Raw genomic sequence first — 23152 nt, 5'->3', positions numbered from 1 at the left:
TTAAATTTCCATTGTTCTTGATGAAAGGAAGGTACTGAAACTCCAGTTCAAAGACATACAGCACAGATGAAGAAAAAAGGCAAGTATTCCAACTTGGTATTTATAGACCTGTGCACAAGGCTGTACTGAGCACATGCTTTCAGACAGTCTGTCAACACAAAGGGAAAATCTGAACTATATCCAGAGAGATATACAGAAAAGAGTATTTTGTCATGAATCAGTTTCACTGAAAGCATGCAGGTACCAAGGCTTTGTCAATCATCACTTGTTACATTTCATTGTACTGCATTAAAAATACATGCATGGGGAAAAAAACAAAACAAAACAAAAAACCCAGAGCACCAGACTGCAATTATATATGTCTCTGCATGTCTCTTTTGCACCGGTTGTTCTGTAAGCTAAGTTGTATATTTCACAAGAGGAAGAACATAAGAAGATTGTTATGCATTACTGTAATACTGAGGAAGCATTCTGCTTTTTTACACTATGACAGACAATTTGAAAGAGCACAAAACCAATCTGCATCAAGAGAACATTTCGAGAAATGTTTCTGCCACACAAACATTTTCTCCTTGATTACAAGGGTGTCAAAAGTTTATCACCTCCAGTGGCAAAGTTACCTTTTTGCCAGTATATTTGTGGGTTGTACATCCACTGCCAATGTAAATGTCAAATTTTGAATCTGCAGAAGTGCACTTCAAACTGTCAACAAATCACAGATGCCTAGAATGACCACAACAGTGTAGTGCAGTTCAGAACCAGAGGGATCTACTTTGTCTCATCTTTTTCTTGTCAGGAGAATTCACTTGGTTATGATTGAGGAGTAAATGGACAGGGCATCTCTGTGGCACCTCTGTGGCACTTCATTCCTTTTAAGTGCTACGCGAGTCAAAGTGATGCAGGAAAATCCAATTTCAAATCTCTCAGAAAAATAAAACCACAATTATTTAGTTCAGCGGACAATTCAGTAAAGCTTCCTTCTAACTGGATATTAATAACTGCTATACAAGAATATCACATAAAGGCTACAGAACAGACACTTCAACTCAGTCGTGTGCTAATACTACATTAGGAGACTGCTGCTCTTGCATTTACACAAGTTTCAAGATTTTCACTATACGGACCATTATCCATTTTCTCCATGGCAATCCACCTCATCAGTTACCTGCTCTGAGATTTTATTTTCAGTGACGTTCTTATGGATGTCCTGGTCCCAAATAAAGCTGTGAGCACACTCAACGGGTACACCCTCCAGGTACAGCTGCCTAACTTTATCATTATCTACAAAAGAAGAGAACCTTCAAACAAAACTCAAATTTTCAAAACCTCTAATGAGTACAATGAACAAACAGTTAAGAAAACGGACTATTTAAAATGTAATCATTAGAGTGTCTGGAATATCCTACCTTAATGTATGTTTTTCCAAATACAAAACATGAGATAAACTACCTGTTACTTTCAGAAGGATTAACCTGGCATTCCCACACAGACAGGTATTACTTAATACACATGACATCATCTTTGGTAATGCAAGTTTTAATGCCATTGTTAATATTCTGGACTCAGACCTGTCAGGAAAAGTATGAAGTTCACCAACTCTGGTAAAAATCATAAAGAAAAACGTTTCAAAGCCTGGAATAAGTTTACCTAAGCAAACTTAGAGGAGAAATAAAGATGCCCTTTAAAAAATGTACGTAAAGGAAACATTTCTATGGGTATGACTACCGTGCAATGCTTATTTAGCACTAGCTTCCCACTCTGGATTTTTTCAGGCTTTGCACTACAAGGAAGACCATGTATTGCATAAGTCTGCACAGTCCAACAGTTGTGTGCTTACTGAAGATGAATAAGACTTTTAGCTTTAAAACTCATCAACAGGGCTTTAAAACTAATTCTGCTTCAACTCCCCAGTTCAAACAAAATAAAGAAAACGTACACCTACCTTTTGTACTCTGTGGATTAAAAGCATTCAGCATTCAGTACCTAGCATGCAATGCATATCAATCCATATTTTAAGTAAAATAAACTTTACAAATAAAAAACCACAATGAAGCTGCTAATATTTCTGTAGTTAAAACTTAAGGGGACTGCTTTGTCATCTAAGTGGTCTTGCATGTTAGAGCAACACAATATTTCTTGCTTGTTTTTAAATAACTTAATCTTTTGAATGAACTCAGGTAATTTTTTTTTCAGTTAACATGGACAAAGAATTTCAGTACAGAAGATATGAATTATTAAGTTGTCCTAGCAATAGGATAGGTACTGCCAAACATAACTGCAATAATTATGTTTGTAATCGTTTGTAAATGATTTACAGCTGTCCATCCTACTACGAGTTGAAAAATCCTCAGAAACATTAAATGTAGCAGCTTTCCTGAGTTTGGTAGTGCTATTAAGATGACACTTGCTAAGCATTCTTATTTAAAGAACATACGTTCCTTAGAATTCCTATACTGCAGAACATGAGTATTTTTCTTCCACTTTAAAGAGCCCTTTAATGCCCGTCTCTTTCCATTCCCACAGCCCAATGTTCTCCTCACTTACTCTAAAAATCTCTAACCTCGTGCATTGTTTTTCTTTCATTCACATTCAACCTGGAGAATTTTACCTCTCTACAAAACATACTCCAATTCACGCTGTTCCCCTTTCATTTTCTTTAGTTCACCTTCAAAGAATGCTGGGGAAATAAACCTACTGATGAGTAAGTTGCTAATGGTGCAGCAAATAAGATGCTACAGCTAGTAGAGGAAACGCTAAGCACACAAACTATTGTGCCTATTACTAAGCACACAGAAGTCAGCAAGAACCATCATATTACCTACTTCTGTTGATGTCAATGGCTGGTGCTCAGGAAACACAGGGAAAGAAAAGAAGGTTTCATTCTGTTTCCAACAGTTGTTCTAAAATTACCTTAGCAGTGTTAAAGATTAAGAGTGCATCTGTTTGAATTTTTTCCATCCCTCTCTGAGGAGCAGCAGTAGCAGAAGCAGAAACATAAGCACCATTAGGGAGTAGTTTCAGAGCATGTATGCAGGTAGTACCAGAAGAGCCAATGTAAAAGACCAGATATGCAAACTTCTGCAAGAACGTGTTTACTGGCAAAGACTCAGGTTCTGTGTTTGAAGAAGGAACTTTAGCTCACCTTTCATGATGCATTCTCCTCTGCATTTAATTCACTGACTGTTTAGAGGTTCCAACAGACCCCATGTTGAGCAGCAAACAGTGCTAAGACAGTAGCAGCAAACCAAAACATCGGAAGAGTACTTTAAAAGGAAAGAAGACTACTGCTAATTCGCAATCATGTAAGCACTGATCGCTCAGAGGTTTGACTTCCAAAAGGCATAAACCTGCTGAAAAGGCAGTAAAAAGTGATTTACTCATAAACTCTCTATCTTGCAGCCTAAAGAAATTAGGACAGTTCTGGGTTAAATTCCCATCAGCATGCGTCCTTTATGCATATGCATTCAGGAGTGTAAGTGGGAAAGATTGAAATTTCTTCTGATTTCAGAACACATCATCCACAGAGGGAAAAAATACACAGACGTATTTTACAATGTTTTGAAAAAAACAAGGAGGATGGAGGAAATAGATAGATGCTTATCATTTCATAGATTTCATGTATGACAACCCATGGGCTAAGAAGTCTGTAACTTACCTAAACCATTTGCACATTTGACTAATAATGCATCTTCAAAGTAAACATATGTTAAGAAAAGCAATTAACTTCTACATAACATTAAAAAGCAAGAGAGATTAAAACAAATATGGGATCTGCTAGGATAAGCAGTACCATTTCAAACTTAACATTAATACCAATAGTATTTGAATATCCAAGAAACAAAAAAGGGAAAAACATTAAATACAGCAAGGATGAATGACTAGTAACATTACTCACATAAAGATCATCTCGCCATATTACCACAACTGAGTAAGGTTACATTAAAACCAAGACTCAGAAAGTTTATGTAATTCTAATGCTCACAAAATGATTTGCTCAAGGGGCAAATTAAAACCAACTCAGTGAAATTACAGACCTCATCTCCCATCAAGGGACCAACTATCTAGAAGAGAAACGTGACTTTCTTTGTGGGTGTTACTGTGGAAACATTGGTAGTACTGCTGCTGTACTAACGTATACAACTTGCCAATATTAAATTCCTTTTTTTCTCTTTTTTTTTTCTTGGTTAAACAAACTGTCCTTAATACATTTGAGGAATTCCTTTCCTGGTATCTACTGGGCAAAAGAACCAATGGAACGAGGACAGAACTGGATGGAAAAAAATGCTGGTAAAACTGCTAAACTGAATTAGAATAATCTTTGGTAATGCGTTGCTTTTGATGAAATTCTCGCTGGATATTCCAATAATCTAACATCAAGCATGGACAACAGAGTTCTATGGAAGAGCGCAACACTAAGATCAGTGTGCAGTATTGTCATTCCAGATATTCGTGGCTTACATTCTTCACCTAGAGGTGATCTTTTTGCACAGAATGACCTTCAACCGCTTCTCCTCCATTTAATGAATGGATTTTTGAACTCCTGCAAAACTGCCAGGCAATCAAGTAGGTTGACAGGAAAAAAAATAAATAAATACAGTTGATTTATAGAGGCAGTGAAAATTGCAGTAAGATCACATGCCCTAACAAGATCACAAGCTGTGCATAATTCCTTGTCCTGAAATAGAATACAGTGGGGAGAAATCATAATGCTTGCATAGAGAGAACTGATCGGATTATTTATCTAATCTGCCTTTTGTATGCATTTTGCACAATAACTGATTATGCCTAGGCTTCCTTTTATTAATACTGATGCAATTTTTCTTTAAAAAAAAGAATAATAAAATAAAAATAACCAGGAATCAAATGCAACTGAAAGCTTCCCCCAGCCTAGAAAATTACGTAAGGATCTGAATCCAATATGGATTGATATTCTAGAAGTATTGAAAAAAACAAACAAAAACCAAGTAACTTCTTTCAACTACTTGAACAAATAAGCCTATTGAGGCGAGATATTGCACTGGTAGTAGCTGTCACATTGTCAATTACAAAATTAAGATAAGAACAATAGGCTTTGGAGAGTAATAATAGCTTCTCTCTTCAACTAACACCTAGGAATATCAATGAGGCAGAGAGAAGAGTGGCAGTCACACCTCAGTTTTAAGGTTCCTAGATAAGAGAGATGAACTACCATACCATAAGATTTCCCCACTATATAAAGTAATAGGTACACAGGAGATTCTGAATAATCCTCTGAGTCTTCCCATTTCCCAGTATTCACAGTATTAAGAAGTCACTCAGGTGTGAAATTACCTCTTAACTGCTTCTTGTAGAAAAACTATCCTTTTCTACTCTCTTACTCTTACCACAATGCCCTTTTTATTTTCTGTTGGAAGGAACTTGTATTATCCTTCACTCTTCTGCCTACTTCTAACTGATCTGACAGTATTGCATTTGTGCAACACCAAGTTCTTTAGTAGAACCCAAATTAGAAGGCATTGTATGCAGTTTACATTTTCTTGTTCGCTGATCAAAGACTTTCTCCCTCACCTGAAGAAAAGTCAGAAAAGGCAGATATAGTATTAAGTTTATGATGAAAGAAAAACCAAAACAAAACACTCACTTAACTCAGAAAGGAACCAGAAAGCAAAACTAGCTTGGCTTTTCTGACTACGTGGTTAACGAGATTTCTTGCAAGTTGAAGGATAACTCCAAACAGAAAGACTTGGAGATGGCCATTTCTAGCAAGTCAAAATAAAAAAGGTGTAAGTACCTTCTTTCCCTTGACTCCCTACAACACATTGTTACCTCTCTATCACAGCCCTCCATCCTGGGGAAGAATCATCTTTGCCAGAGGGAGAAAAACTACTACATGGCACTTCCAGTGCTTAGAAGACATCAGCTCATCTCGCCTTCTTGAACATATTTTCACAGACATGACAAGCAAAAGAATGGTGAGAAATTACTTGTTTTGGTTGCTAACTCCTTTAACAGTTCAAACCAGTCTCTGTAAACAAGTGCTATATAGCTCACCTTACTCCTCAGCAGGAAGGAACCAAAGCAGAGGTCACATATGCAGCAACATTTCCAACATGAACATTAATGATGAGAAAGCAACTGAGCAGAAACGATAATAAACAGGACAGAAGCTGTTCCACAAAGGTTGGAATAGGAAGATATAAGAAAGTCTGAATAGGAAGAGTTGATAAGATGGCAACTAAAATCAGTGTTCAACTTGGTTTAAACAAAAGATAAGGCTGTATTGTTCTACCATCTTGGAAATACGCAACCAAAAGAAACTTCACTTGTCTTTGTTTGCTAGTTGGCTATTCTGTTTCTCATACTACCTTAAGCAGCCTGTATCCAATCAACCTAAATGTAAATGCATACACTGCACTGTGCAGAAATCCCATTTTATTTGTTCTTGCTTATTTTTCAAGGAAGTTCAAATCCAACTGATCTTGTACCTTGCACCGAAATGAAAGTCTAAAGTCACTCATGCATCTCCTAGCAATCTAAAATGCTAATTTTGCATTTTCCTACAGTGAAACTGCAACATTCAAATACTATAAACCAAACTCTAGAACTGTTTCTGGAGAGAGAAATAGCACCTGGAAGACTAAATACCAAGTAGTCACTGAGTAGCTTTTAGCACCTGGTTGGCCTTGCCAGGATTCGAACCTGGATCATCTGTATGGTCAGACAGAGGCTTCCACTGAGCACAAGACCAGCTATGGTGCATGTCCCTCCCTCTCAATTGCTGTTTTAAAATATATGCAACCCGTGCAATTTTAAGCCTGTTTCTGCTACGAAGAGGTATGTACAAAGAAGAAGGAAACTTCTGAAACCTAATGCTAGAGGAAAACAACAACAACAAAAAAAAGCAGTGGAAAAGGACAGTAAATGAAAACAGAAGTGCAGAGAGAAACTGAACTTCATATGCCTTTGGCAGTTCCATGCAAGCACAATGTAAGCAAAGCATTTTACCTTGGTACTTTTCCGGATCTGGAATGGCTTTTGTCTTCTTTTTTGGCAGATTTACACGAGGATCTCCAACAGTGAGGCCCAGTATTGTACCTGGTGGCATTTCTGATGGTGAACTTATCCCTTTAAAAATACACAAATGAACATTGCCATGAAACCACCAATAAAACTGTGATTACTTTTTCCTGCACTGTTATTCTGTACTTTTTTGCCTGCAGTGATGTGACACCACTATAAGCCAGAGTAGCAATTCAGAGGTACTCGATTCAGCATGTTTTGAAAATTCACCAATGCTTGTTAAAGAAATTATAAAACATCTTTAAAAGTTTTACCTCATCTCTGCTTAATCGCCTCACTGGATAGCTTGAATATAGTTTGAGATTTACCAGTCAGCTCCTTACCTGTTTCAGTGCTAGAAATGAAATGTTTATGAAGACAAGAAACAAAACAGAATATATCTGTTAAAGAGTTTGGCCTTCAAAAAGGACTAAAGCTCCATTAAAAAAATAAAAAGTAATGTTTCTCAAATCTTTGACATGCCACAGTAATTACTTAAGTACATGCTCAAGGGCATTACTCTCTTGATCAAACACAAACTATGCCTTACCAAACTGAAGCCAACTCCGTTGCATGCCAGTTCTGACCACTAGAATTTAAGTTTCCCCTTCCTCCCCTATTGCCCATGCCCAAATACCTTCTAAGAGCTCAAAGATAGCTGTTTGACGATGATGAAGAGATACTTTTTCAGAGTCCTTGCAGTTTTCTACCCACCAGTTATTCAGTTTCGATTCTGAATCCACCATCTCCTGGAAAACAACATCATCCAATTAACTCAAGCAGTAATTCAGTAACTTCTAATCATATGAATTCAGTCTGTTCGCCTTAATCACTATGGTTGCTTCCTTCAAGTTTCAAATCAAAACCATTTTTTCCTGATGAAGCTTATTCCTACATTTCACTTTACGGTATTCTCCAATAAGCATATTCAGTTTGTATCCCAAAAGTAAACAAAGCAATCCACAATTCTTCCTAACTCTGTAGTCAACGACTTCTTATAGAAAACCAGAGATGTCATGGCCTCCTCAAGTTTGTTGCAAGAGACACACAAAAAAACCCCACATCCATTAAAACTACACTGATGGAATGTGCTAAGAGGTGGATAAAATACTAAATCCTGGAGAAAATATGTATTTGATTTAAAACACAAATGTTTTCTATACCTTTCATGTCTTGCCCAAAAGGTCCTCTAGCTCACTGAATGAAAAATGTAATATGGTTTGCAAAAAGTACAAATTATTTTCAACCTCTCAATACATCACTGTAGCAAAACCTTTAGAGCCTTCTCAGCAGCATCAGAGCTTCCATTTTCTTTCTACCCATACCAGAAATCCAGATACAAACTCTTCCTGAGGTTAGCATTAATCGAGAGGCTCAATATAGAGAAGCTAACAGAGTAGAAATATATAGGTTAACCTTTCGTAATAAATATGCCTAATGATTCTTTCTAGCAAGAAGAAGTTTGCACGCTCTAGAACTCTTGTATAAATGACAGTAATACCCATCAGGCCATTGTCCTTACTGTTTGGATAGAAGCAGCTTTCAGGGTCTCTGTAAGGACAGAGTGTGATAACGGGCCAATCAGTCGATATTTGAGAATCTCCATTGTTTGATCGCTGAAAGAGAGGGAAGTTTCAGGTGAGTGTACAATCGTACAGCACACAGTTTTCTGTTATGCTATGATCCAGCTACATTAACAGGTTAAGGGTCAGAGTTTCTAACTCTACTGTGAACAAACCTGATCACAATGCCAGTAGTTTGTGAGACCCAGGAGTAGGACTGGAATGGATCTCTAGTGCCATCACCAATTATTTTCTTCACTGGCACAGCTTTATCTCCTTCTTTGTCCTCCTTCTTTCTTTTTTTGCCAAGGCTCTGAACAACATCCATTTGTTTTTCCTCTTGACTTAGTGTTGCAATTGGCTCAGGAATACAGATCTCCTCAGGCCCTGAACACTGGAAAATTGCTTTCAACTCATTCAATACGTCCTAAAAAAAAGTAAAAAGTTTGGATTAAGAGAGTAAGCAGTCCAGTTTTATGAGTTCAATTCTAGTGATTGTTTTCCATTTTGAATTATAGGGAATGATCTTCACTCTGTTTAAGTCCATGGAGAGCACTGTCACATGCTGAAAGTAATACTGATGCTACAAACTTACTGTCACTCAAATTAATGAAAGAAAAAAAAAAAAAAAGTGTGCTTGCAATTTAAGTTCAGATTATGACTACTTGTGATGACAGGGACCAAACAGCCTGTTGCGGATGGCAGTGGGAAGGAAGCAAAACAGGCATCAACATATTGTGAACAAATCCCCAGAAAGTGGCAGTAGAAAATTTTTAACAAGCTCACACAAAATACTTCAGCTGCATGCACATTCTGTACAACAATAAGATGCAGACAGGATAGTTAAGAGTGGAAACCTTTCAGAACATATCTGCAGCATAAGAAACAGAGAATGCATGAAGAAATTTGAGTTCAACACTAAAAAACAGGATACCTGCTTGAGAGCTGGATGCATCCAGATCCATAACTGTCTGTTTTCAGACCCACACCTCGGTTTCCAAATAAATGTAACAGGACCAAGCATGTCCTCAGGATAGCGATCTGCTCGGTAAAGATTCAAGGAACCTTCGAATCTTCCAGACAGACAACTGGCTGCTCCAAATGTTAATCCTGAAGAAGAAGATGCTTATTGAAAAACAAAGTAACTTCTTGTTTAAGAAATAAAAAAAATTTAAGAGCCACTGCCATGATGGCACAGCAGCACGGGGTGAGCACAGTACAAGCTGTCCTGGTTCACATGCAACTGGCAGGTTGGACGTCTCTGCTTCAGACTATTCAAAAACTTATCAAACTAGTTAAATCTTACCTGCATCAACACTACATATTCGAGCAAGTTGTCTCAGAAGCTCATTCTCTTTCCCAGTCAACTCCAAACAACAATAGTATGATAAATCCTGAAACAATAAGACAGTGGAAAAGTGAGAACACTTGAAAGTGAACCTGGCAAGGAAGGGTCAACATAGAGCTTCATAATTTACAGTTAAATTTAAGTAAATGAAAAACAACTGCTTGAGTCAAACAGAAAACATTATTATTGTTATTTTTTAATTAAATAAAGTTTTTTGCTGTAGGACAGCTGTCAGACATTTCTCATTTGGGGAACAACCCGCTCCTTGAATAAGTACACCAGAAAGGTCACACAACAAAGTGTCTGCCTTTGGTGCCATCCTTCTCAGCAAGAAGATGCAGGAATTCACTGAATCTCTTAGCTCCTATGGCTGACGATGAAGTATTTCAGCTACAGATATCTTTTTAATATGTAAGACTCTTCTATAACCTCATCTTACTCTGATACTGTCCACTTTTCACAACACTTATGAAATTACTCATTTATTACAGAATCGTTTGAGTTGGAAGGGACCCTTAAAGGTCATCTGGTCCAAATCCCCTGCAGTGAGCAAGGACACCTACAGCTACATCAGGTGCTCAGATCCCCATTCAGCCCGAACTTGCGTGCCTCCAGGGATGGGGTATCCATCACCTCTCTGGGCAACCTGTTCCACTGCCTCACTACCCTTACTGTAAGAAGCTTCTTCCTTATGCCCAATCTAAATCTCCTCTCCTTTAGTTTGAAACCATTTCCCTTAGTCCTGTCACAGCAGACCCTGTTAAAGAATCTGTCCCTTCTTTTTTATAGCCCTCTTTTAGATGTTGAAAGGCAACACTCAGGTCTACCCAAAACCTTCTCCAGGCTGAACAGCCTCAGCTCTCTCAGCCTGTCCTCATAGCAAAGATATTCCACCCCTTGGATCACTTCTGTGGCCCTCCTCTGGATGATCTCTAACAGGTCTATCTTTCTCCTGTACCGAGGACTCCACATCTGGACAGTATACTCCAGATGAGGTCTCACCTACACAGAGTAGAGGGGCAGGATCACTTTCCTCACCCTGCTTTCATAGCTAGCTCTTATTAACAGCTGACACAACATTACTTCAAAGTGACAAAAACATGCATTAGAACTGAAGAGTTGATTACTTCGCCTTGAAGGAAGAATAAGGAAAATGCAAATGTGATACCTGAAGAAGGCAGTGATTTGTCATGGCTCGGTAACAAGCCCTGTAACACTTCTCTGTAGGGCTGTTTCCTAAACAGTATCCCCATTTCTTTACCATATGAAATCTCTTTGCATGCCAAATATGTGTTTCCAGCCAAATATTTTTCCTTTGCCTGCGATTAAAATCTGCTACCAAATTTACGTGGCGTCTTCTGGCTTTGCGGCATTTAGTCTTGGACTGCTCTTTTTTCTGATGTACAGCTTTCTCAGCCTGTTTTCAAAAGAGAAAACACTGAAGTAAATCTCAAAAAGAAAAGCTTCTTTTGAAGAAAAAGGTTAGCATATATAAGGATACAGGAAGTACTAGCATAATTTATGCTTTATTTTGACATTAGCTCCCCACAACTTTGCAATCTGGACTGAGGATAATAAACAATGGAAAGAGTATATGCAAGTCCCATCCACACAATTCCACCAATCACAGAATCACCAAGGTTGGAAAAGCCCTTCAAGATCATCCAGTCCAACCATCCACCCATCACCAATAGTACTCACTAAACCATGTCCCTCAACACAAAATCTAACCGTTCCTTGAACACCTCCAGGGTCAGTGACTCCACCACCTCCCAGGGCAGCCCATTAAATTAAGGCTAACTTGAACCCAGAAACCAGAGTTCCCAGACATTCAGAAACGTACCAGTAGAGAACTGGTAAGAACTGCTGCTTTCCTGTGTAAAACTTTTGTTCAACATCAGCATATTCATACGAACCAATGAACATGGCATCAGGAGAACCTGCAGATGTGAGCTCATAGAGGAGCAGCAAGGATTCTAAGACTGGCAGATAGGACCTAAGGATATTTACAGTCTCTACAGTGTGTAGAAGCCAATATGGTGATGTCAGACAAACTTCCTGATAAAGACCTAGTCAAGAATAGAATTACTAAGGGTGAATGGCTGAAGAGGAAGGCTTGTCTCTCAAGGTTTGATTTGTCTTTTTGAGAAATGGCAGGAAAAACCCTACTTCTTAGGATGTCCTTTGGGGGCTCACAAAGAAATGGTTGACAGTAGATCACTGGTTTTAAGAATTAGAACTAGGAGTTAGAACTAGAATTAGAACTGGTTACAAGAATGAGAATGCTAGATCACTGCTGTGAGCAGAGTAGACATGGAAACTAGCCATGATGTAAAGACAGATGTGCACATAATAATTTTAAAAGTTCCAAGTCACAATCAGAATAATCATTCCACTATAGATCAGGCAACATAAGCCACTAGGTAAATGGTACATAAGTGTGAAAGGCAATCAGAGAAAAAAAAGGGATGTGGTAATATGGACAAAAAAAAATGTATTTGTCTTCAAGCTTGTGAAGAAGTAAGAGATAATCAAGGGAAACTTTTGGATCAATATGGTCATATTCAAAGATCTAAGAAAAGGAAGAAAGCACAGCAGAACCAGAACAGTCAACTTTGAAGAAACAGACTTCAAACTCTGAACACTAATGGGCAGAACCTGTAAAAAAGGAAACAGCTCAGGAGAAAAAGAAGTTCTAAGAAAGCACGAAACAAAATATCCTACATAAGAACACAAACTTCAAAAAGAACCAAGGAGAGAGAATGTGGTTGAAGTAAAACAGTTGCAGCAGGGACAGTTATAGCACCCCAAAAATCCAAGAACCATGCAAAAGTTAAAGCAAGAACTTATCAATGTGAGTATATACACAGAAGTTGGAAATACTATCATGGGAAAGGAGTTAAAAAAGCAGAACACAAATGGATCAAATACAAGCATGAAAGAAATCTAAATTATTTAACAAGGGCAGAGTGTAAACTATGCAAAACAGCCCATGCTGCCTTCCTCCTAAAGAAGGCGCTGTAGATCAACATGACTAACAAATAAAAAAAAATGCCAACTGGAGCAATAAAAGCAGAGATGCAGGTTATGAAGATCCAATAAACCACACCCTTAGGAACACATGCAGAAGTACATGATGCAGTTTCTGAATCATGAATCTTCAGGAACTTGAGGAAGAAGAGGAAAGTTCTCAGAGAACTCAAAAAAGGTAAAGCAAGAGGGAAAAAGAATACAAGAAATATGTCAATGAATCAACCTTAATAAACAGAAAACTTACCTAGCAAATTCATCTGATCACTTTAAGAAGTGTCCAGAGAAAGCGATGAATGCCAAACATCAGATGACCATCTTGTAAAGAAAAGCTACTGAACTTTTTTTTTTTTTTTTACACAGAGAAATGCCATAGCATATAAGGAATAAGTAAATACATAGAAGCATTCTGGCTAAATGATAAGATGCTACTCCAATATGAGTTTAACGACCAACAAGGAATGGCCTTAAGCTGCATGCAACCTGTCAGCTACTCCACTGCACTTACCCTGTCTGAGCTATGCTGTGCCAGTTATGAACAAGTTGTGCTAGATTGAGTCCTGTGAAGTCACAGCTCAAAGCAGTGGTGAGCTGCAGGATAGGCAGGTGTTATTGAGGACTCCTACATCACCTGAGACCTTGATACACTAGCCAAACAAATGCTCCTGCAGTAGGGGGTATGATCATCATTACTCCAGTAACTTTTCAAGACATACAATACTCATGAAGCCAAGAGATTATTGACAACTACTCTGAGATCTACTAAAATGTAGGTTTTGCATTCAAATGTCAGCCTAAGTTTGTGAGCCTCTCTATATAAGGAAGCTTTGCAGACAAGCTCAGCTCTGAACAGTAACAAAATGTATAAAATAAATGTACAGCTGAGCACTGCACAATAGCTATGTCCATTATATAGCTCATCAAATACCATAAAATGCACTTATACCTCTTTCCTGGCAACCTCTTGCAGTCGCCTGGGTAGGCGCTTAATATTGTGACTCATAGCTCGCCTTCGCATGTGCCTGGGCAGAGTCTGGAAAACTAGAGAGTTGGAAGACTTCTGTGCAACTGCTTTCAGCATGGCTTTGATCTCAGCAGCACGAGCTTGAGCAAAGGTAGACACTGGAATGAAAAGAACTCCATCAGAGCATGGCAAATGGCAAAGATAAAAAAAAAAAAAAAGGGACAACGTACATAAATTAGTGAACTCCAGCAGAGTATCTCTAGTACACCAGTCTAATGACTTCCTGAGATAAAGCAAAGATATCCTCTGCTGTCTATTATGAACATAATTCCTGTACTTCAGATATCCTGAAGCTTACCAGTATGTTACGGCAAATACTGAAAGCTGAGGTATAACCAACAAGTTCTACTCGCACAAAGTACTTCTTTACTATGGCAGCAATGTTTGCATGTATTATTCAGACAGATGGAAAAATTTAATCATGGAAAAAACAGGAAGCAATGATCATACACATACAGTTTTAAAATGATCAAATAAAGAAATCAGAGGTTGATTTTGTTTAATCCTTATGGAAGTGCATTCATTATCATAGCACTACCATAATTTGAAAAACTAATTTGTTTCTTTGCTTTCCTAAACAAACGTTCTGTTAGAAGTTCCTTTAACTCACAACATGAGCATAAACAGTTCCACCAACTACATTAAAAACAGATGGCTGTCAGTATTCATTTTACTGGTAAACCAAAACCCAAATGCATACCCCTCGTTATAAGGAGTGCAATTTTTCAACTCAGAAGTCTGAGAGGACTCACCGAACAACAGGTAGTAATTCATTTTAGTGCACAAACTTTTCTTTATTTTGGAGAAAATCAGGAAAAACAGAAAGACAACACACACGTTGACCAAAACACCTGTTCTGATTTTTGCTATTGCACAAAATCTAAGATAGACAACAAGCAATTTCTAGCAAGTTGCCCTGGAAAGTGTGACCTTTTATTATACATACAAACCTGTTATGTATCTAGGCATTTCCTCAGAACTCTGATGCTCTCCTTGCAATCCTCCCCTCCCTCTGCCTCTTGAGTCTCCTCTATTTTGGTCTTTCCTATAGTGAGGCCCAGGTGACTGATGCAAAAATTTATGCTGTTGATACTGCTGCTCAGAACGAACATCTCCTGGAGGGTTTAGAAACAAACACAGAAATACAAAGTCATCCAGGTACTGGATTGTAAACATAGCTTTATTAAGATTGCATTGCACATTCTTCTGACTATTTAACACATATAACTGAAAAAAAAGTTATTTTTCATTAAAAAAAAAAAAAAAGCTAGCCAGCAAGCCAGCAGCAGATTCATGTGCTTTTGCACATTTTGAAAATGATACCCAATCCATACCTCCCATACTCAGACCCATTAAGCCCAGAGGGAAAGACCTGATCAACATGAACATATTACAAAGCATATAAACAGGAGAGAGAATGGCTATTTATGAGGCTGGATAGTGATTGGACAAGGGGGAATGGTTTTTAAATTGAGACAGAGGAGGTTTAGGTTAGATATTAGGAGGAAGTTTTTCACACAAAGGGTGGTGACACACTGGAACAGGTTGCCCAAGGAGGTTGTGGATGCCCCATCCCTGAAGACATTCAAGGCCAGGCTGGATGTGGCTCTGGGCAGCCTGGTGTGCTGGTTGGCGACCCTGCACATAGCAGGGGGGTTAAAACTAGGTGATCATTATGGTCCTTTTCAATCCAGGCCATTCTATGATCATTCTGTGATCAAAATCAGCCTACGTGACTGCCATCAGCAGAGACTCTTACTGTCGTCTAGTCAGAGCAAAACTTTCCCCTCTTTCTCTTATTTCTTTTTTCCCCTACAAGTTTAGCTATTGTTTGTCCTTCTGTCTTCAGTAAAGTCACACGCATTTCTGTTGCAGTAATAAACACAGTAAGCATAGCACATGGCACGTGTATGTTGGTGCAGTTAAAGTACGTATTTTCTGGTACAGGCAGCTAAATGAGTACCAAAATCAAGCAATAGAAATCTAACCACAGAATGGCCCGGGTTGGAGGGGACCTCAAGGATCACGAATCTCCAACCGCCTTCCACAGGCAGGGCCACCAACCTCTAAAGCAGGCTCCTGAGCTCCTGGGTCGCACCCACAGAGCTGCTGCCAACGGCTCCGCGTCCCGAAGGAGAGGCCGTACCTGGGGCCGAGCAGGCCCTGCTGCCGCCACCGCCGGGAAAGGACCCCGGCTCGGCAGGGAGCGTGACGCTGGCCGGCTGGTTCCTCATCTTCCTGGCCCGCTTCTTCTCCCTCGCTGCAGACATCTCGGCTGGGTTACGGCGCTCAGGCGAACCGTCCCGCGCTCCTTCCGACGGGCCTAAAGCGCTGCAGGCGATGCGCGGCGCCCCAACCTCGCGCTACACGCGGCCTCCCAAACCCCAGAGGCGCATGCGCGCCGCGCAGCCACATCCAGAAGGACTGCATTGCCCAGAATGCACTGCGGCAGGCTGCGCGCGCACTGCTGGAGGCGGGCAGGAAGGGTTGGTGTTTAGGCGGGCGGGAGGGGTGGGGAGGTGGAGCGGTGGAACGTGAGGGTGGTTGTCGTCATGGCTTCTGTGGTAAGGAAAATCATCAGCACTGCTAAGGCTCCTGCGCCGCTGGGTGCCTACAGGTACGGCTCGGGCGGGAGAGGTTTGTTGGTTTATGGTCCGTCCCGATTGGTGGTGCAATGAGGTGTCCGTCATGTGTGGTAGCAGAGGAGTTTTGCGTTGCCCTCTCTTTGAGAAGCGTGGTAAGCTTCTGTGTAAGAACTGGGGGTGAGCACCAGAGTGCTTTCTAGAGGCTCTTAATAATGGGCTTAGGCTTCGTTTTCCTGTTATAAATGCAGCCTCCTCAGTTTTGACTTTTCCACCTGTGGCACTTTAGAGTCTTACAAGCGTTTTTGTTCCCATCACTTTGAAGTGAAACTTTCTGAACTTCAAGCCTGCTGTTCTTTATGTTTCTCTGTCTTTATAATTCCAGTGAGGTGTAGGAGCAGAGAAAATCCAATCACTCTGAGGGTACCTTCTGCCAACAGCAGACTGCTGGTGGATTGCAGCCAGGGCTTGGTATTGCCTGTGGGTAGGGGAGCATCTGAGATGTGGAAAGTGAGGGTTCTTCAGTTGCATGCATGCACCAACTGGCTTAGCCTTTAACGTAGCTTTCTGCTATAGATTAACTCCCGTGTCCTGTGCTGACTGGTAGTTCGTGATGAAATGCTACTTATTGTGCAGCCTGTTGTTGAACTCACAGGGCTAACATCAATTAAGTTAGTGGCAAACTTACCGATCACATTCCAGTATGCTTTTCAAAGTCCACTGAGCGAAAAAATTGCGTAAGAAATAAGTGCTACATCTCAGTTCTGAGCATGGTGCTCAATGAGGGTTTAATATGGATGGCAGAAGTGCTGCATTCCTGGTTTTGCTGCAACCCTTCCATGTGCTATTTGTACCCTATTTTGCACTTTCTTTACTAAACTCCTCCAATTTCCAGTAATTTTATATGTGTGTGTATGCGTCTGTGCATGCAACTTTTAAAAAGGTGTGACAGATGCTGTACTTGTGTTAATAACTCTTTGTGTAAAGAAAGTCTGATTAACTTTTCCCCCTTATCGTCACTGAAGAGCCTGTTTCTTGGTGCCATCTGTCTGAAGGGGATGGTGTTGTTTTTGCCAAGGTCATAACATCCATATAGCTTTGCACTCAAGTGTACTGAAATGTGAACAATGTGTGACATGCACTTAACTACTCCTTGTGATTGCAGCAGAGATGCACAATTGACCCTCATTGTAGGATACATCTGCAGTTAAAGTTTGATCCCAGTTTTTGTGCTTGGAGTCTCTGTGAACTTGGCTCATGCCTTCGACTGCAGCGGGAGTATATTCTTTAGTTAGTGAGTTGTTGAAAGTGACAGTGAATGGGTGATTCCATGGTAACCATACAAGGAGAAGGAAGTCAAGGAACAGAGAAGAAGGCTCAAGACTGCTGAAAATGCTGATCTGTCACTGGAAGGCTTCATTGTGCTTCTCCCTCTGCCTCCCCACAGTTACTCATGATTTGTTACTTTCCAAAGCTCCATTAGGATAAGCATGTATGTTGCCATTTGCTTAATGATAAGCAGTATAAGACAATCTCATTTTTCCAGAGAGCTCAGAATGCTAACAACTTGTTGCAAGGCTCCCTACACATTCAATAGAAACATGAGTTGTCATCTGTTGGCTTATGCCTCAAAGTATGACATGCTAGAAGAGAAAACTGAAGAATATATTTTGTGTTCATATGTACATTTCCTGTCAATGAGACAGCAATTAAGAGATTTAATAAAGTGTTCGTTAAAGAGTGGCTTTCTTTCAACACTGATGCTGAAGTGGAGCTAAGGTTCTAATTTAGATACTTCAGGAAGGAGCTTAACCTCTGTGCAATTTCAGAGGCTTGTTCAACTGTTAGAGGAATGTATTTTCTTATTGGATGGCAAGAGATAAGAAAGTTCATGTTGACACACAACAAACACTTTGAAAAGAGCCTTTCTCTCATTCCTTTGCAAAATACTTCTACCATCTGATGAGATGTATGTTATGTCTCTTGCATAATGTTTACTAGGTGGTTAAAGTCTTTGTTTTAATCTTTTAATCTGTTTGTAGTACTTAGCAATTATTGACATCTCTAACTCTATTTTAGCAAAAGCACACTAGACGTACACATAAAAAATAGCTTGGATTCTTCATCTGCTGAAGTAACCCAGCCACCAGGTCATCCAGGTTAGCTGGCAAGAGGAGAGGCACTGTTCTGGGAATGGAATTGTGCTAACTGGCCACATTCATGCCACTGGAGAAATATTGCCGGAGAATGTTTGTGAGGCTTCATATTGCAGCTGTAACTCATTTATGGTGCCTGTATGAGAATAAAACACTGACTGTAGTAATCAGCCCTCTTGATTTTTCTTTCTTTTATCTTATTGCGCTGCAGCTGAGATGTAAGGTAGGCAAAGAACCACCTCTTAAGCTGGAATATTTATTGGGTAGATACAAAGTTGCTCTGTCTCCCTCCTGTGCAATCTACAGCATGGAAAGTGTGTAGCTGTGTTTAGTGTTGGGTTGCTGCGCTCAGATCTTGCACCTTTTGGGGAATCAGTATTTATTATCTCTCTCTATAAAAACAGAGCTATGCTCGTGTAGTTGTGTGCTTTCACAACTGTGCCAGTCCCAGCTGAATCAAATATGTATGGATTGAATGCATGGCCCATGTATAAGCACTGTGGTTTAGTGATGGGACTCAGTCAGTCAGGTTGATGTTTGGACTTGATATTGAAGATCTTTTCCAATTTAATTTATGATATAATATCTCAGAAAAACAGATATTCTAAGTGCATTTCATATTTTCTGCAGCCAAGAGAGTACTTTTGGATAGTTAAATGGTTTGAGAAAACTTTCAATCTGAAATATCGTTTTTCTTTTCAGCCAAGCAGTGCTTGTAGACCGGACTATGTACATTGCAGGACAGATAGGTATAGAACCTTCCAGCGGGCAGCTTGTCTCTGGAGGTGTAAAGGAAGAAGCTAAGCAGGTAAGATGTGCTCTAGCAGTCATCTTTTATTGTTAAGTAATTCCTTCTTGTTAAATGTAAACTCATGGGAAATTGAGGAGACTTAAAGCATATTGCATGTCCTCCAAGGTGAAGTAAAAACAAGAAAAAATTCCTTCACTGTCATTTTTCATCCAAACAGTCTGGTGGTCAAGGAGACATCTGTATCTCATACAAGAAGGAATTGATATTTTGAGTCACTGAGTCTGCAAGACTTGTTCCCCCAGCAGAAGCTGTGTGAGGTAGTAGATAGAATGAGGTGAAGCTGTATTGTTTTTGCACCTAGTAAGTAAGTGGTCTAGTATTAGGAGTTTATTAAAAGTTACCTTTTACTAATACACTTCTTAATCTATTTTTGGTTTTGCTCTGACTGTTGAAGGCCTGCTGGGTGAGCTACAATGTAAATGCATATAAACATGAATTGTAACCTAGCTAATTGCCCATATACAACCTAGGTGATACATAAGACTTCTGTCTCATTTCTCAACAGGCGTTTAAAAATTTGGGGGAAATCCTGAAAGCTGCAGGCTGTGACTTTAGCAATGGTAAGTGCTGATATGAAGGTAGCGAACAAGTGATTATTTTTCACTTGGATTTTTTTTTTTTAATGAATAGGCTGTTTATCAACGTGCAATTTTTATCAATAGACAGAGGAAAAGAATGGATGCACAAGTCTTTGTGTGATGGGTATCAGTGCGATGCTGCCTCTCACCTGAAGCTTCTGTCCATGGTACTTCAATTCAAACTGAAGCAGCTTACGGCTAGGGCAAGCTGCAACTGACCACAGGCATTTTAAGCATCCTTTACTCCAGATAAAAACAGGTCTATGTCCATGGCATGTGTGTTACAGGCATGTTCAATACCTTTTTTTCTTTTGTGGCTGATTCTAATAATGGAGCCAAATTTAGAACTGGTATTGGCTTGGGCAGTCATGAGTTTAAAATAAATAAATAAATTCTTGCATAGACCATATTCTCAGATGTTTTATGGACCATTTTGGCAGCAGATACCATATGATATACTTTTTTTTTGCCAACAGTTGACATACTAAAACTTGTTTTAATCAATCTTCTTCACGTTGGTCCCTTTTAAAAGAACTGGGTTTGTAATGAAATCTGAAATGGAAGAGCTGTTCTCAAAACAGGTCAAGAGTATACAAGTTTTATCTATTAGATATTCAGTTTTTCTTGGTGGTTCTGCAGTGGCAGCTCTAATGATCAATATCTGATCGCAAAACTTTTCAAAATGTTTCAAATATTTGAGACGTTTGGAATAAAAGCAAGAACTGCATTAAAGACTTTAAACTTTTGTATAAAATAGGTACAAAATAACTGCACTTAATTTCTAGTTGTGAAGACCACGGTTTTGATGGCAGACATGAAGGACTTCAGTGATATGAATGATATTTATGGTCAATGTAAGTAGACTTGCTGCTTTTTTACCAGTACAGCTTGCAGAATTGATGATATTCATTATAAGCAGTGTTTCAATGACTCGGCTAATGTAGTCCCAGGTTCTTTGAGACTTCAGTAGAAATACAACGTGAGAACAGAACATCTATGTGCAAGCAGCAAACAAATACAGGCTAATTAGGTGTGGATTTGTCCTACCATTTCATTATTTTTTTTATATGCAGTTTGAGCTTCTACACCTTCTAGCCTTGAAGGATGCCATGTTGTCTCTAACACCGTTCTGCTGTGGTCAGCCTTAAGATGCTTAATTTCAGACTGTGTATCTCCATTTCTTTAAAATCTGTTTGTATCTTTGACTAAGCTTAGTTTTTGTGTAAGGTTGAGCTACCCTGCTGCACTTGGAAATTAAATAACAATGCGTGGTTGACCAAATTGCATGTAAACTCAAGTTGGTGATTAGTGAGCTACGAGTCTATGCACATAAGTTCCTTATTTGTATAGATTTGGGTTTTAGTTACTTAGCAGTATCTCAAGTTGAATGAAGCCTTTTGAGATGAACAATCTTCTGCATGTCAAAATGGAATTGAGTCTCTTAAGTAAAGTGAAAACAGACAGGCTGGATACTCAGTTACTTGTTGCCAAAGAGTCCTCCTACCTGTTTTTAAAGAAAGCGATTGTTGCTGTTCTTTGATGTGAGTTATCAACCTGCATTATCCCTGCAGGATCCTGAATGTACCATTTCTGAAATCGGTGTTAACTTTCACTAGTAGAAAAAACTAGGGGGAAACAAATGGGAGGCAGGAGGAATTGGAGAGGAGAGTGTGTGGACTGAAGGTTGTTTGTCTCATATTCTTGAACTTGAAACTTGACTGCATTTTATGCAAATGATTTTGAACTCTGTTGTTTATCAAGCAAACTTAAATGATTAGTGGATGTTTTTGTTTCAATTGCAGTTTTCAAATCAAACTGCCCAGCCAGAGTCTCCTTTCAGGTTGCTGCTTTGCCAAAAGTAAGTGTAACTTACAAAAATGAATTCTGAAAGTCCTTGCTTCTGAAACATTATAACAGATTTCTTATTCTGTAATCGCTTCGATTGTGATTATTTTATTGAATATTCTGAAGTATTTAATTTTTGCTTTTAAGTATGTCAGTCTTATTCCTGCATGTAAAGGTTCTGAGAACATGGGAGAACCTGGCATTACAGTGAAAGATGGCTACAACCCTAGAAATAAGGGTTTCCAGCATTTTTAACATTGCTAAATTAGTAATGCAACTGCCAGGAATATATAATTTCCAGATGTCCTTCTTTTATTCATATCAGGTCATGTTATATACCCAATAGCTTCATAAAGTAAGTATTTAAAGTTCCTAATACTCTTCTTCGTTGCTTCTCACAGGGTGCCCGGATTGAGATCGAAGCTATTGCCATTCAAGGACCCATCCAGAATGTTCCAGCCTCTCTATAAGTGAAGACTGAATGTCCTACACTAAGCTTACCTGGAAAGGTGCTTTCTTCTCAATTGCAGCCTTCTAGTCTATGAAATAGAAATGTACAGAGTCTTCTGCAGGAAAAGCCTGAAACCTATGAGTGCTATTAAAATCTGTTGGGTTTGATTATAGAACAGGAGCCTTTTTTTGTGATGGTATTTGGGTATTAAAGTACACATTTTAGGTGCACGTATGACAGTTACACCGTGGGTGATCAGGGCATACAAAAATCATTTAATTGTAATAGTAGTTTTTTAGTAATAATTTTAAATATTAGAGAAAAATGTGAGAAATGTGAAAACAGTAGAACACTTGCCTTGGTTAGCATACATTTTCACTTCTGTGTTTTGGGAAATTCATTTGTATTCATTTCTAAACTATCTTAAATGCTTTCTTTGCAGAATGGTTTAGTGTTGAGGCTCGATTACACTTTTCACGCTGAAGCAATCGCTAATCAGGGTGGATATTCATTTCAGAAAGAAGAAAGTGATGCTTCTCCAAAATCACGTCTTCATAGATACAAATCAGCTTCAAATGAATCTCTACCTGCAACATTTTTCATAGTCTTTTTCATAGCCATTCAACTTTGACTATACTGTGATTGGGGGGAGAAAAAGACATTCCGATTGTATGAGGGGGAAAAGCCTGTTTAATGAGAATAAATAATAATTGCATGTTTAAAAATG

The 23152-nt window shown here is 39.1% G+C and overlaps 2 protein-coding genes across 2 annotated transcripts in view; one reads left to right on the top strand and one right to left on the bottom strand.

Moving 5' to 3' along the window:
• The window catches only part of POP1 (POP1 homolog, ribonuclease P/MRP subunit), a 21973-nt gene extending 5591 nt beyond the window's left edge, over positions 1-16382 (bottom strand). The window contains exons 1-12 of the mRNA XM_019614372.2: positions 16149-16382; positions 14953-15117; positions 13925-14100; positions 11117-11365; positions 9907-9994; positions 9535-9710; positions 8777-9027; positions 8561-8654; positions 7676-7787; positions 6985-7104; positions 1130-1281; positions 621-654 (exon numbers count right to left, since the gene is read on the bottom strand). Coding sequence (XP_019469917.1) covers positions 621-654; positions 1130-1281; positions 6985-7104; positions 7676-7787; positions 8561-8654; positions 8777-9027; positions 9535-9710; positions 9907-9994; positions 11117-11365; positions 13925-14100; positions 14953-15117; positions 16149-16272 — 1741 coding nt within the window. The 5' untranslated portion in view covers positions 16273-16382. The remainder of the gene's footprint in view (positions 1-620; positions 655-1129; positions 1282-6984; positions 7105-7675; positions 7788-8560; positions 8655-8776; positions 9028-9534; positions 9711-9906; positions 9995-11116; positions 11366-13924; positions 14101-14952; positions 15118-16148) is intronic.
• A 96-nt stretch (positions 16383-16478) lies between these two features.
• Positions 16479-23152, top strand: RIDA (reactive intermediate imine deaminase A homolog). Its single transcript, XM_010709167.3, has 7 exons — positions 16479-16619; positions 19443-19548; positions 20057-20111; positions 20915-20983; positions 21932-21987; positions 22376-22483; positions 22868-23152. Exons 1-6 carry the CDS (start codon positions 16555-16557, stop codon positions 22442-22444), a joined length of 420 nt encoding a protein of 139 aa, XP_010707469.1. The 5' UTR covers positions 16479-16554; the 3' UTR covers positions 22445-22483; positions 22868-23152.

This window comes from Meleagris gallopavo, chromosome 3 (genome assembly GCF_000146605.3).
Source record: "Meleagris gallopavo isolate NT-WF06-2002-E0010 breed Aviagen turkey brand Nicholas breeding stock chromosome 3, Turkey_5.1, whole genome shotgun sequence".
Taxonomy (NCBI): Eukaryota; Metazoa; Chordata; class Aves; order Galliformes; family Phasianidae; genus Meleagris; species Meleagris gallopavo.
This window is presented reverse-complemented; position numbering and strand designations above follow the sequence as displayed.